A 15,565-nucleotide genomic window follows, 5' to 3' on the forward strand; every position below is an offset into this window, starting at 1 on the left:
CCCTACCCTATAAATAGACCTGAGCTGTCGGCCATTTAACATTCTGCTTTTTGCCAGCGTAGGGAGAGGTCTGCTGTATGCATCAGGGAGAGATTGCCAGACACAAATAGCTCTGTTAAGATCCACAAAAAGTCCTTTTCAGGGCTGGTATTTCGGTATAGGTCTACTAGTATCTTTTCAGGTTAGGTGCAGGTATCCAGTCGGTGCTTTAGGGGCAGTTAGAGATCAGCAGCAGTCACACAAATCGCTCTGTTAATGTCCACAAAAGTCATTTAAAGGGCTGCAATTTTTTTGTTATTGCTGTGCAGTGCGCTATATGGGGGGGGGGGGGTAATCCACAGTATAATATACTTTGTAGAAAGCATATTATAGTGGATTAGTAGTATTATTGTGCACTGTGCAGCATTGTGACAGGTATGCTGCAGCAATACTACAAACAGTGCAAAACTCCCTGGCCAATTTTTTGAACAACTGGTGTGATAGACCAGTGCCCCCCCCCCCAATACCACATATTGAAGTGGGGTGTTATCTGAGTATACTTTTACAAGTGTATTTGTGTCCTGCAACAATATTGCCTCTTTTGCTGAGTTAAGTCTGATACACACAGTGCCAAACTCCCTGGCCAATTTTTTGAACAACTGGTTTGATAGACCAGTGGCCCCCCAATACCACATATTGAAGTGGGGTGTTATTTAACATTATACTTTTCTAAGAGTGTATTTTAGTCCTGCAAAAATTTGGCCTCTTTTGCTGTGTTAACTGTGCTACACACAGTGACAACAGTTACTGGCCAATTATTTGTAGAACTGGTGTGATAAAACTGTGGCCCCCCCCAATATCACATATTGAAGTGGGGTGTTATTTAACAGTATACTTTTCTAAGAGTGTATTTTAGTCCTGCAAAAATGTGGCCTCTTTTGCTGTGTTAACTGTGCTACACACAGTGACAACAGTTACTGGCCAATTATTTGAAGAACTGGTGTGATAAACCTGTGGCCCCCCAATACCACAGATTGAAGCGGGATGTTATATACCTTTTTCCAGATATACTGCGATTCTCTAGAGACTTTTGTCACAGGGTAATTTAAAAACATATATCACTTTTACTACCCACTGGGTGAACTTTCTGACGGCTGTCAAGCATGTAACCCGTGGCACCCGTGTAGATTTGGTTGTACCGCCACGGATTGCATGCAGGCCTGCCTCTTCTTCTCCTCCTCCTGCTCCATCCTCCCTCTCCTCCTCAGATGACTCCTCCTTTTCCGCTGCTACCATCTCTTTCGCTGCGCCACCCAAGATCCCCAGAACCTATTCCACATGCCAGGTGAGATGTTGCCATGCTGTGCTGCATCTGTTGTGCCTGGAAGCCACACTGGTCCTGCACTCCTTTCAGCTTTGCGCTCACAGGCAGATCAGTGGCTGACATGGCTCAATTTGACAGTTGGTAAAGTGGTGTGTGACAACGGTGCCAATCTGCTGAGCGCGCTGAAACAGGGCAAAATAACACACGTGCCATGCATGGCACACGTCCTGAACTTGGTGGTGCAGCAATTCGTTGCCAAATACCCTGGGGTCCAGGACGTCTTGCGACAGGCCAGCGAAATCTCGGGCCATTTCAGAAGATCTTACACAGCCATGGCTCGCCTTGCTGACATTCAGCGGCGACACAACCTGCCCGCCAGGCGTCTTATTTGTGACTGCCCGACGCGATGGAACTCAACGTTGCATATGCTTGATAGGCTGCTCCAGCAGAAACGTGCAGTTAACGACTACCTGTACGAACTCTGCGGCAGGACAGGTTCTGCGGAGCTTGGGTTTTTTTCACCTCGCCAGTGGCTGCTCATGCGGGACGCATGCAGACTTCTGCGTCCATTCGATGAGATCACCAAACTGGTCAGTCACGGCCAGGGTGCCATCAGTGACATCGTACCTTATGCCTTCTTTCTGGAGCGTGCATTGCGTCGTGTCATTGATCAAGCTGTCGAGGAGCAGGAGCAGGAAGATGAGGAAGTCGCAATGTTGGATGAATTCCCAGTGGGTGCTACTCCATCTGAGACAAATCAACAGCAGGAGTCTGAAGAGGAGTCAGAGGAGGAGGATGGTGCTGGGGGGGATGAGGAGGAGCAAGAAGAGCATGCTTTAAACCTTTCTGGGATCCCTGGTGTTATCCGTGGTTGGGGAGAGGAGAACGAGGACGACATTATCCTGCATGATGAGCTAGAAGCAGGCCACTACACCGCTTCCAGTTTAGTGCGAATGGGGGCCTTCATGCTCCAGTGTTTTAAGGGGGACCCCCGTATAAAAAGCATAAAGACCAAGGACCAGTACTGGGTGGCAACGTACTTAGACTTCCGGTACAAACAAAAAATGGCGGAAATGTTACCACAGTCACAGAGGGCGGTCAAAATGCAGCACTTCCAGGCCTTGCTGCGTGAAATGCTGCATTCTGCTTTTGCGTGCGCTGGCAGAGGAACTTCCAGTCACAGTTGCGGGTAGCAATCCAACAGCGCCTGCAAAAAGAGGGGGCAGTTTGAAGATGTCTTGGTCACTTCAGATATGAGATCCTTCTTTCAGCCGAACCATCGACAGTTGTACTCCGGATCCAGCATCAGGGAATGCCTACACCGGCAGGTGTCCGACTACATTGGGTTAACGGCCGATGTGGATGGACTGAGCAGTGATGAACCCCTGGACTACTGGGTGGGCAGGCTTGACCTCTGGCCAGAGCTTGCACAATTTGCAATGGAAATGTTGGCTTGCCCCCCGTCCAGTGTCCTGTCCGAAAGGACGTTAAGCGCAGCAGGGGGGATCGTGACCGAGAAGCGCACTCGCCTAGCTCATGACAGTGTAGACTACCTCGCATTTATAAAAATGAATGAGGCATGGATCTCTGAGGAATTCAACACATGTGACCAGTCAACCATGTTTCATTGAAATTCCTCATGCCAGGCCACAAATATCCACCAGATCGCCATCCAGTCAGAGCAATTCCTGGTCCTTGGCTTTGCTACAGACAGCGGCATAACAGGCATTTCATTTTCATTCAATGGCAAATTTTTGGGGCCTTTCAGGGCCGACAATTATTTTTTCTGTGAATGCCTAATGTACATCCAGCCACAGAATACAACTTTCTTAGCTGTCAGTTAAACCCATGTGGGCTAATTCTTGGGGCCTATAAAGGCCGACACTTACTTCTGTATCCTTTGAATGCCTAATGTACCTTCAGCCACAGAATACAACGTTCTTATCTGTCAGGTTAACCCATGTGGGCTAATTTTTGGGGCCTTTCATGGCCGACACTTACTTCTGTTACCTGTAAATGCCTAATGTACCTCCAGCCATCAAATACTACGTTCTTAGCTGTCAGTTAAACCCATATGGGCTCATTTTTGGGGCCAATACTGTCCGACACTTACTTCTGTATCCTGTGAATGCCTAACGTACCATCAGCCACAGAATACAACGTTCTTAGCTGTCAGGTTAACCCATGTGGGCTAATTTTTGGGGCCTTTCATGGCCGACACTTACTTCTGTTACCTGTGAATGCCTAATGTACCTCCAGCCATCAAATACTACGTTCTTAGCTGTCAGGTAAACCCATGTGGGCTAATTTTTGGGGCCTATACTGGCCGACACTTACTTATGTTACCTGTGAATGCCTAATGTACCTCCAGCCATCAAATACTACATTCTTAGCTGTCAGGTAAACCCATGTGGGCTAATTTTTGGGGCCTATACTGGCCGACACTTACTTCTGTATCTTGTGAATGTCTAATGTACCTTCAGCCACAGAATACTACTTTCTTAGCTTTCAGGTAAACCCATGTGGGCTAATTTTTGGGGCCTTTTCTGGCCGAAACTTACTTCTGTATCCTGTGAATGCCTAATGGACCTACAGCCATAGAATACAACGTTCTTATCTGTCAGGTAAACCCATGTGGGCTAATTTTTGGGGCCAATACTGCCCGACACTTACTTCTGTATCCTGTGAATGCCTAATGTACCTCCAGCCATCAAATGCTACGTTCTTAGCTGTCAGGTAAACCAATGTGGGCTAATTTGTGGGGCCTATACTGGCCGACACTTACTTCTGTATCCTGTGAATGCCTAATGTACCTTCAGCCACAGAATACTACGTTCTTAGCTGTCAGGTAAACCCATGTGGGCTAATTTTTGGGGCCTATACTGGCCGACACTTACTTCTGTATCCTGTGAATGCCTAATGTACCTTCAGCCACAGAATACTACGTTCTTAGCTGTCAGGTAAACCCATGTGGGCTAATTTTTGGGGCCAATACTGGCTGACACCTACTTCTGTATCCTGTGAATGCCTAATGTACCTTCAGCCACAGAATACAACGTTCTTAGCTATCAGGTAAATGCATGTGGGCTAATTTTTGGGGCCTTTCATGGCCGACACTTACTTCTTTATCCTGTGAATGCCTAATTTTTCAGACTGGAATTGAAAATCAATGGGTCTGTAAAGGTTCTGCCAAATTGTGGAATGGATGCAAACCCATATTACAGATGTGTGAATGGACCCTATTATACATGTATTAGACATGTATTTACCGACTGCTGTCAGTTCTGGCTGATTTATGAAAAAAAAAAACATTTTTGCTGTAAAAAAAAAAAAAATTAGGGCAACTTTTCCAATTGCAATACTTCTGTTATAACATTGTCCATGTGCTGGGACTATTTGTGCACAGATAGTACATCTTTTGTGGCTGCAAATATGACCTAAAGGTTTTTAAAGTTCACCTCCCATTAAAGTCAATGGGGCCCGCCGCGAACTTGCGGTTCGCTGACTTTTGAGAAAATTTGCAGCTGACGTTCGCGAACCGCCCCGGCCGATGTTCGTCCATCTATAGTAGACAGTACAAATACAATACACTTTAATACAGTAGGAATCAGAGGGCCCTGCTCGTTAGAGCTTATGATCTAAGAGGGAGAGTCAAGAGATACAAGAGGTAATAACTGTGGGGGATGGGCTGATGGAGAAAATAAAAGTACAGTTGTTAGGTGGTTGCCAGATAGGTTTCTCTGAAGAGATGTGTTTTTAAGGATTATCTGAAAGTGGACAAAGTAGGAGTTAGTTGGACAGATTGGGGTGGAGCATTCCAGAGGATGGGAGAGGCTGGGGAGAAGTCCTAGAGGTGAGCATTGGAAGAGGTGACAAGGGAGCTAGTGAGCTGGAGGTCCTTGGAAGAACAAAGAGAGCGAGTTTGTTGTTATTTTGAGACCTGGTTAGTGATGTAGCTGGGTGCCAAGTTATTGATGGCTTTGTAAGTTATGGTTAGTAACTTGAATTTATTTCATAGGTTGAGTGGCAGCTAATGGAGGGATTGGCAAGGAGGGGTAGCAGACACAGAGTGATTTGTAAGGTGGATGAGCCTGGCAGCAGCGTTCATGATGGACTGAAGGGGGAATAGACTTTTTAAAGGTAAGCCAATGAGAAAGGAGTTGCAATAATTGAGACGAGAGATGATAAGATTAGAAGCTTTGTGGTGTCGTTGGTTAGAAAGGGGTGTATCTTGGAGATGTTGCAGAGGTTGAGGCGACAAGCTTTGGACAGTGACTGGATGTGTGGCCGAAAGCATAGTCCAGAGTCCAGGATTACACCTAGGACCTTGGCATGGAGGGACGGGTTGAAAGTTGAGCCTTTGATTTTGACACAGAAATCAGGGGAAGAAAAACGTGGGGGAGGAAATATCATGAGCCCGGTTTTGGAAAGGTTGAGTTCGAGGAAGTGATGTGACATCCAGGCTGATATGTCTGTTAGTAAGTTAGTGATGCGTGAGGAGACCGATGGAGTGAGCTGAGGGGTGAAGAGATAGATTTGGGTGTCATCAGCGTAGAGATGATATTGAAAGCTATGGGAGGCAATCAGCTGACCTAAGGAGGAGGTGTGGATTGAGAAAAGGAGCAGTATAAGAACAGAACTGTGGGGGACCTCTACAGAGAAAGGAAGAGGAGAGGAGGTAGGAGAGTTGTAAGTAGCACTGAGGTGCATTGGGATAGGTAGAATGGATCACGCTTATGATCACGCCCCCTGGCTTGTGAATGGAGGACGTTCCATTCTCCTCCTTGAAGCCAGGCTTGTGCTGAACGAAGCCTACAAGAACGCCACTGTGGTGCCCCAGTGTTACTTTCTGAATGCTTCATGACATCTTGCCCATCGTGAGTGTAATGGTTTATGTGTGTTACTATTAAATTTAGTCTTTTAATGCACTATTGGAGTTCTCCTCTTTTTCTTACAAACGATTGATGATTGTTCTGCTTCTGGTGACCTGAAGCATCTGGGGATTTTATTGTTGTGTCCTGGAAACTGATTTGGAGTCCCCTGAGTGGGATGAGATGCCTATTTGACCGCTTATAATTTGGTGGTCTTTCCATTCTGGTAAGGAGATCCCTGTATTACCTAGGGTGTGAAGTATGTTCATCAACCTTTTCAGCCACCTTTACCTCCTTGCTTGATCTCTTGGCTTCTTTTTTCTGGGAATACTGGCCTCTTTGGACTGTCAGTCATGAATTTCATGAACTTTTTTAATTGATACATATATATACACATATATATTTGCCACGGTATCCCTCCTATTTATTTAGGTTTTTTTAGCGCTGCACTATTTTTAATAGTTTCAGTGGAATGTTGAGGGTGAAATCCAGACTGAAAGGGCTCAAGCAGTTTGATCTTAGTCAGATGGTCGCTCAGTCAGTTGTAAAGGAAAGGAGAGTAAGGAGAAGGGTCGTAGATTTTGAAGAATGGTGGGGTCCAGTGAGGGCTTCTTAAGGATGGGTGTGACTAGCACAGGTTTTAGAAAGTTGGGGAAGATGACAGAAGAGAGGGAGAGGTTGAAGATGTGAGTTAAAGAGTGTAGAATAGAGTCAGAGGGTGAAGCATGTGTGAGGGAGAAGGATCCAGGGGACAGGTGGTTAGATGGGTGTTAGATAAAAGTCCAGCAACCTCATTAACACTAGTAGGGTTGAACGAGGGAAGTAATGATTGTACCTGTGGACATGGGTTGTTAAGTGGAGGAGGTTTCTACACATTGGAGATCTCCTCGCGAATTGTATCAGTCTTATTTTTGAAGTGATTGGCGATCTCCTGGGCAGTAAGTGAGTTAGAGGGTGGAGTTGGTGGGGGACAGAGTAGAGAGTTAAAAGGTAAAGAAGAGATGATGGAGACTAGATGAGAATGTTTGAATGAGCGTGATAAAATAGGTTTGCTTGTCAGTGAGGAGGCAGGAATAGTATTTTAGGAGGGCAGATTTATATTGGTTAAAGTCTTCTGGGGACATAGACTTATGCCACAGGCGCTCAAGACCGCGGCTACATTTTCTGAGACTTCTGGTGTCATCTATTTGCCAGGGTTGTAGCAGTTGGGGCCAACATTTGCATGTAGTGAGGGGAGCAAGCTTGTCTAGGGAGGAGGACAGTGAGCTGTTATAGATGGAAGTGGCTAGGTTGAGGCATGACAGGGGTGAGATTTTGTCAAATAGATGGTCAGTAGCAGAGTAGAGAAGAGAATTGTTGATGTGGCGAAGATTTCTACAGGTAAATGTAAGGCGGTTGGAGGGAGAGGAGGTGAAAGACAGGGAGAGAGCGAAACGAATAAGGTGGTGATCACACAGTGGGAGAGGTTTGTTGGAGAGGTTGCTTGGAGTGCATAGATAGGAGAAGACAAGGTCAAGGGTGTTGCCAGTGGAGTGTGTAGGAGACTGTATCCATTGCTTCAGGTCAAGAGATGAGGCTAGACTGAGAAGTTTAGAAGCAGTAGTAGTATTGGCATTAACAGGGATGTTGAAGTCACCAAGAATGATTGTGGGGATTTGAGAAGCGAGAAAGTAGGGTAGCTAGGCAGAGAAGTCATCAAGGAAGTTTGATACCAGCCCAGGGGGGCGGTAGATGACAACGGTTCCTAAAGAAACAGGAGAAAATAGACGAATATAATGCGTCTCAAAAGAAGAGATAGTCAGAGAGGGAGATGGGTAAAGTACCTGATAAGTGCTGCATGGGGCTAGAATGATTCCCACTCCACCTCCCTTATGTCCACTTGGTCTAGGGGAGTGAGTCCAGAGAAGGCCACCATTGGAGAGGAAATCAGGAGAAGTAGTATCGGAATTATGAAGCCAGGTTTTGGTGATGGCGAGTAGGTTAAAAGAATTTGTGATGAAGAGGTCATGGAGAGAGGTGAGTTTGTTACAGACAGAGCGGGCGTTCCAGAGAGCACAGGAGAAGGGGAGGTTGGTATTGGGAAGAAGAGGAATGGAGACTAGGTTCTGTGGGTTGCGGATGCTGGCAGAGGGTATAGAGTGGTGGGAACGTGGTGAAAAGCCAAAAGCTCACCGGGTCACATCCACTTTGCTGTGTTTTGGACTTCACTCATTGTTTGCACTCGTATTGATCACTTTATTTCAAGGCACCTTGCACTTTAATGACCGGATTGGACTGATTGAAGCCTTATGTATGGACACACATGCACCTTATGTTTAGCACAGTTGCACTTTTAAAGATTCAGTCCGGCGGTCGATATTTCCTTTGTTTGGATTGAGATCACTTTTACTGTTATTTGAACAATATTTTTTATTTATTCTTACATGAATTATTTTGCTCATTGTCACCATATTGAGTAGACATTTTTTTGTGTATTTTACCCTTCACCTGTCAGGTATTATTTATTTTCCACCTGTCAGCCATTTCTTAAACATCACATACATTTGGATTAAGCACACATCACTTTGAGAAATATTCTTTTATTGTTTTTTATTATCACGTTTACTGGGATTTTACACATCTTCACATCCGCCTTTAGAAGTTCAATTGCATAATTATATGGTTTTTTGGATTCATGTGACATTTAAGGTTTTTGAGTAGTTAGTACTGAAGACACATAGAGTGGTCCACCTCATTTAGAGTTAAGCGCTGATTTTTTTGCTTTTACTATGATTGTGATAAGTGGGGACACTATCAAATTAGCTGCTTGCTCGGAGGAGTTCCACGTTTGATTTCGGTTTCTGTTTGCAGTTTCCTTGGTGTCGTTTACCTCTGTTTAGCGCATAAGTCTAATACACCATACTGAAGAAATTACACTTTGCTGCAATGTAAAGTAGTGAGTGTACAGCTTGTATAACATTGTATATTTGCTGTCCCGTCAAAATAACTCAACACACAGCCATTATTGTCAAAACCACTAACAACAAAAGTATTACACGCCTAAGTGGAAATGTCCAAATTGGGCCCAATTAGCCATTTTCCCTCCCCGTTGTCATGTGACTCATTAGTGTTACAAGGTCTCAGATGTGAATGGGGAGCAGGTGCGTTAAATTAGTTTTTTCGTTCTCACTTTCTCATACTGGTCACTGGAAGTTCAACATGGCACCTCATGGCAAAGAACTGTCTGAGGGTCTGAAAAAAAGAATTGTTGCTCTACATAAAGATGGCCCAAGTTATAAGAAGATTGTCAAGACCCTGAAACTGAGCTGTAGCACAGTGGCCAAGACCATACAGCGGTTTGACAGTACAAGTTCCACTCAGAACAGGCCTCGCCATGGTCAAGCAAAGAAGTTGAGTGCATGTGTTCAGCATCATATCCAGAGGTTGTCTTTGGCAAATAGACGTATGAATGCTGCCAGCATTGCTGCAGAGGTTAAAGGGGTGGGGGTTCAGCCTGTCAGTGCTCAGACCATACGCTGCACACTGCATTAAATTGGTCTGCATGAATGTATCGTCCAGAAGGAAGCCTCTTCTAAAGATGATGCACAAGAAAGCCCACAAAAGAGTTTGCTGAAGACAAGCAGACTAAGGACATGGATTACTGGAACCATGTCCTGTGGTCTGATGAGACCAAGATAAACCTTTTTGCTTCAGATGGTGTCAAGCGTGTGTGGTGGCAACAAGGTGAGGAGTACAATGACGAGTGTGTCTTGCCTACAGTCAAGCATGGTGGTGGGAGTGTCATGGTCTGGGGCTGCATGAGTGTTGCTGGCACTGGTGAGCTACAGTTCATTGAGGGAACCATGAATGCCAACATGTACTGTGACATACTGAAGCAGAGCATGATCCCCTCCTTTCAGGGACCGGGCCGCAGGGCAGTATTCCGACATGATAACGACCCCAAACACACCTCCAACATGACCACTGCCTTGCTAAAGAAGCTGAGGGTAAAGGTGATGGACTGGCCAAGCATGTCTCCAAACCTAAAGCCTATTGAGCCTCTGTGGGGCACCCTCAAACGGAAGGTGGAGGATCACAAGGTCTCTAACATCCACCAGCTTTGTGATGTCATCATGGAGAAGTGGAAGAGGACTACAGTGGCAACCTGTGAAGCTCAGGTGAACTCCATGCCCAAGAGGGTTAAGGAAGTGCTGGAAAAAATTTGGTGGCCATACAAAATATTGACACTTTGGGCCCAAATTGGACATTTTCACTTATAGGTGTACTCACTTTTGTTGCCATTGGTTTAGAGTGATAACACCAAATTTAACACACCTGCTCCCCATCCACACCTGAGACCTTGTAATATTAACGAGTCACATGACACTGGGGAGGGAAGATGGCTAATTTGGCCAACTGTGGACATTTTCAGTTAGGGGTGTACTCACTTTTGTTGCCAGTGGTTTAGACATTATTGGCTGTGTGTTGAGTTATTTTGTGGGGACAGCAAATTTACACTCTTATACAAGCTGTACAATCACTACTTTACATTGTAGCAAAGTGTCATTTCTTCAGTGTTGTCACATGAAAATATATAATAAAATATTTTCCAAATTGTGAGGGGTGTACTCACTTTTGTGAGATACTGTAGGTTTAGTAGTTTAGTAGTTCACGGATTGGTTTTGCTTGTTCCCTAGAATTGTTTTTTCAACCTAACTGGATGCCTAAAATAGACACACATACCTCCCAACTGTTCCTGATTTCAAGGCACTGTCCCTGATTTGGAACAAAGTCCCTCTGACCCTCTTTCCTTCTCATGTGCTCCTTATTTTGATCTGATCTATATTGCTGCATATAAAATGCACTGCTTATCAATCAAAAAGTGTTTCCCAGTTCTAAATCCTTCATCCAATATCTAAATTGCTGCATTTGTAAATTCTGAAAGGCAAAATAAAGGAATAGTAGTAGCAAAAAGCACTTGTGGGTTTAACCAATCATTTTTTTTTGTACAATTCTCCTTTAAGGGGATGTGATAGGGGGGTATGTCCTATCCTTAGATCTTATTGCTAATAGGTGTCCCTCATTCCCATCTGAGACAGTTGCAAGGCATAGACACAGTTTCACTGAGGCTAGGGAAGAATTCCTCCAAAAGTAATTCTCTCTCAATATTTATTTCCTAAATCCATAAATCCAGTAATTGAAAAAACTTTTTAAAGTAGAGGTTAAATGTGTTACTTATATTTCTAATTCATAGAAGTATTATATGTTTCATTCCCTTACCAGTGTTTTGTTTTTTTAGTTTGTATTTGAAGCTTACATATCATACGGTACGGTCATAATTTATGAAAACAAATTATTTTGTTTTAACCTGCTATTTCTGGATAGTGTTGAATTTTCACCCAGGGGCAATATATTGGGGTGTTGTAACTCTGTAATGAAGGATCTTTTCTGTGAAATTGTAGCAATAATTTTGTAGTAATAAAGCACCATAATTTATTAGAATGTCTTTTCTGTTATATGTACAGTTGACTTATGACTATTCTTTGTTCAAAGTACACATTAAAACCCTATTTAAAAGAGAGAGCTGCTATATGTTATCTGTGATGTGCTGGATAGGGATGATCGAACGGTTCGGGTCGACCATCGGTTCGACCCGAACATTGGGTGTTCGAGGTTCGGCCGAATTTAGAACTTTTTGCTGAAAAAGTTCGGAATTCGGCAACCAGAACCGACCAAAATGCAATGGTTCAGGAAATGGGCTTTAAAAGCCTGTGATTGGACCAGAACCATTAGCAAAAGCCAATTGAGGGGGCAGGAGAATTCTAGTGACTAGGGGGTCCATAGTCCAATCATTAGTGAATACGCCCCCCAGATAGCCCCCGCCAAATTCCTAGCATTGTTATACAGGGACATGGAAGAGAGTGGAAGCAGTTCTGTTAATTTTACTTTAAAAGTGTCATTTAGCATTTATTAGTGTGAGGAAAGGGATATCTAGTGTAGTTAGGGTGCTCTTTTACACTTTAGTTAGATGCAAAAATTTAGTTTCTGTAGGGAAAGTGTGAAGTGTCAGGGTGACCGTAATGTAGTGTAGGGTTAACTGACTGCTATGGCAGGGTGACCAAACCCTTCCATATCAGGGTGACCGTAATGTAGTGTAGGGTGAACTGACAGTGACTGCTATGGCAGGGTGACCAAACCCTTCCATATCAGGGTGACCGCTATAGAGAAAAGCTAGTTTCTCTCAAGTCACTTTCGCTGCAGTAATATGGCTTCGCCCCTGTCAGCTTGCTTTTTGGCTGCAGGCATCTATAGGGATTTTTTGAGCACATGTTTGGAGTCAGGCATGACATCTGAACATGTGTATAGGGGGTATATATACACCTGCACATATATAGGTGTGAAAGGAGCAGAAAACACTACTTGCGCTAATGAAATAATTAACACCAATATAGTTACGCTCCTATCACACCTATATATGTCTAGGTGTATATATACATATAAGTATGTGTGTATATACAACACTATACACAAGTTCAGATGTTTTGGCTGCCTCCAAAGAACCCAAAAAAATGCCCAAAAAAACGCTAGCGTCAAAAAAAAAAAGCCCAGGTGTGTTGTTGCAGGCATTTTTTGGGGGGTTTTGGGAGGCAGGCAAAACATCTGAACTTGTGTATACGGGTATATATACACACATACTTATATGTATATATACACCTAGACATATATAGGTGTGATAGTAGCAGAAATATATGCTTGCGCTAATGAAATCATTTACACTAATATGGCTCCGCTCCTATAACACCTATATATGTCTAAGTGTAAAATACATATAAGTATGTGTGTATATATACCACTATACACAAGTTCAGATGTTTTGCCTGCCTCCAAAAACCCCAAAAAAATGCCTGCAACAACACACCTGGGCATTTTTTTTGGGCGCTAGCGTTTTTTTGGGCATTTTTTTGGGTTCTTTGGAGGCAGGCAAAACATCTGAACTTGTGTATAGTGGTATATATACACACATACTTATATGTATTTTACACTTAGACATATATAGGTGTGATAGGAGCGGAGCCATATTAGTGTAAATGATTTCATTAGCGCAAGCATATATTTCTGCTACTATCACACCTACATATGTCTAGGTGTATATATACATATAAGTATGTGTGTATATATACCCGTATACACAAGTTCAGATGTTTTGCCTGCCTGAAAAGACCCCAAAAAATGCCCAAAAAAACGCTTGCTACTAAACCGGCAATGTGTGAAAAGAGCGAAGCCACTAACCTGTTCTATAAGTGACCTAATACAAACAATCTTTTTTTTATGGTTCTGGACATGCTACAGAGCTGAAACTTCACAGGTACACCTTTTAGACCCCCCAGATACTAAATCCAAAGAAATTTTATTTTTTTTTTTCAATAATTGGCTCTCTATCAAAAATGACAATTTTTAAGAACTTTTTTTTGTGTGATTAAAAGTCCCTGGGGTATGACCCAGAACCCTAGGCACTTTTTAGGGGCATTTATTGGGTTTTAGGGCTTCAAAATGGTGTTTTTTTGATTACCGAAGTTCGGGTCCCATTGATTTCAATGGGGTTCTGAAATCCGGGCCGAACTTTCGCGAAGTTTAGATGTTCTGGCCGAACCGAACTTTTGAAAAGTTTGATTATCCCTAGTGCTGGACACTGCAGTGTGCCTTCCTTTTATGAGGACTGCAGCATATTGCGGAATAGAACACTCTGTAATGGTAGCAGATGCTGCTCACATGACTTTCACAAGTCATGTGACTGGTCTCTCATCCCAGAGAATTATTTTCCATTCATGCTTTGAAATTCCAAAACAAGCAAATCGTTAAACCTATTTGTAAAGCACACCAAAGATGTTCTGCTGTGGGTTTTTCAGTTTTTTGATTAAAGCAGTGGTATGGCTGTAGTAAAGCCATACTGCTGTTTTGGTTCCTTAGTGCGCATATTCTTTTCTCCCCTCCCCTGCCTTCAGCACACTCACAGTAGGTCATATATGTCATAACTTACCTACAGCCATTTTCATGTGAGATCTCAGTGTGTGGCATTCCTGACACCATGTGGCCATCTTCAGCCTCCTGTGGTTAATATTTACTTCAGCAAAGAGCTCATCTGTCGGTCCATTAGGCCAGTTTAAAAATGTTCATGTCCTTCTAAAGAAAGTATAATCAGGCTGTAATAAAATATTCTAAACTATAATCAAGTGAGATGTCTATGGAGCATCCCAGACAAAGTCAACAGAACTTCTCAGGAAACAAATGTTTTATTGGGTGGACTGAATTATTTTTAGCAACCCTGCGGTAGGAAGCTGTAGTGGATATATGAAATATGCATGGTTTAACTAGTTGTAAAAATCCTTTTTTTGAATTTCACATATAACACATATCTATATATTATTTTAGGTCTTTTTTAGGGGAATGACAGTCAACGCCATACGTGGATTCCCAATGAGTGCTGCTATGTTTCTGACCTATGAACTTTCATTGAAAGCCTTGAAGACTAGAAAGGAATCTGACTAGTAGAAACACAGGCATGAAGAAGTTGTAATACTACGAATTGCACGCTGACTGGTTTTTAGTTTCTTATTGCCATGAAAACTCCCTTGTTTGTTAAGGTGTTTAGCAAGGAAGCCATGTAGAAAAACTTCTTCCTACCACACACTTAATGATAGTGAAAAAGGTAGGAAAGTTTTGAGTCGTTGCGTCACAGAGATGAGGTCAAGATCCTAATCACGCATCTACAATCAGATATCAGGAGTGTACTGTAGTCTTGTTCCATTACTTTGTATGTTACCAAAAATAAAGAAGAGGCTTATGAAACGTGTGGGTTAATAGTATTTGTCTGTCATTTCGGTGAACCTGGAATAATCAGAATACCTTTTTATGTCATGGGCTTTAGTTTTTGCAATGCACTAATTTTATTTCCCAAATGTATTATGACTCAACTGATTTCTAGTTACTTGGGAAAATGAGTGGCTTTTAACATATTTCTGAATTCTATAGCTAGACAGATGCCCAGATTAATGAACAGGCTAAAAAGGTCCCTTCATGGGTGGAAAGACTACAAGTCTACCACTACAAGGCTTGCTTAACTGATCTGTCCATAAATCCAACAGTTGAAGTGTTAGCATAGTTTAGGAGTACTGACATTATTCTGAATCCCCTAGCTTAAAGTTAGTCAGTGACTCAGAAACTATGCTAGTCAAATCCGGATGGACAACCAGGAAGTTAGTATTTTTAGAAGGATGTAATCCATGGCACCCTACACTTGTATCTCAGCACTGAATTAATTTAAAATTGACCTTTGTTTGGGAAAAAAAAAGCAATCTGTCATCACTGAGGTATTCATCAAAAACATGTCTGCCTGCATATCCAATTCACCATC

The 15,565-nt window shown here is 43.0% G+C and overlaps 1 protein-coding gene across 1 annotated transcript in view; it reads left to right on the forward strand.

The window, feature by feature from the left end:
• SLC25A48 (solute carrier family 25 member 48) overlaps positions 1-15,000 on the forward strand; it is a 98,530-nt gene extending 83,530 nt beyond the window's left edge. The window contains exon 7 of the mRNA XM_082252705.1: positions 14,584-15,000. Coding sequence (XP_082108831.1) covers positions 14,584-14,700 — 117 coding nt within the window. The 3' untranslated portion in view covers positions 14,701-15,000. The remainder of the gene's footprint in view (positions 1-14,583) is intronic.
• The last annotated feature ends 565 nt before the right edge of the window (positions 15,001-15,565 follow it).

This window comes from Pelophylax lessonae (assembly GCF_965119305.1).
Source record: "Pelophylax lessonae genome assembly, chromosome: 4".
In the NCBI taxonomy this organism is placed as follows: domain Eukaryota; kingdom Metazoa; phylum Chordata; class Amphibia; order Anura; family Ranidae; genus Pelophylax; species Pelophylax lessonae.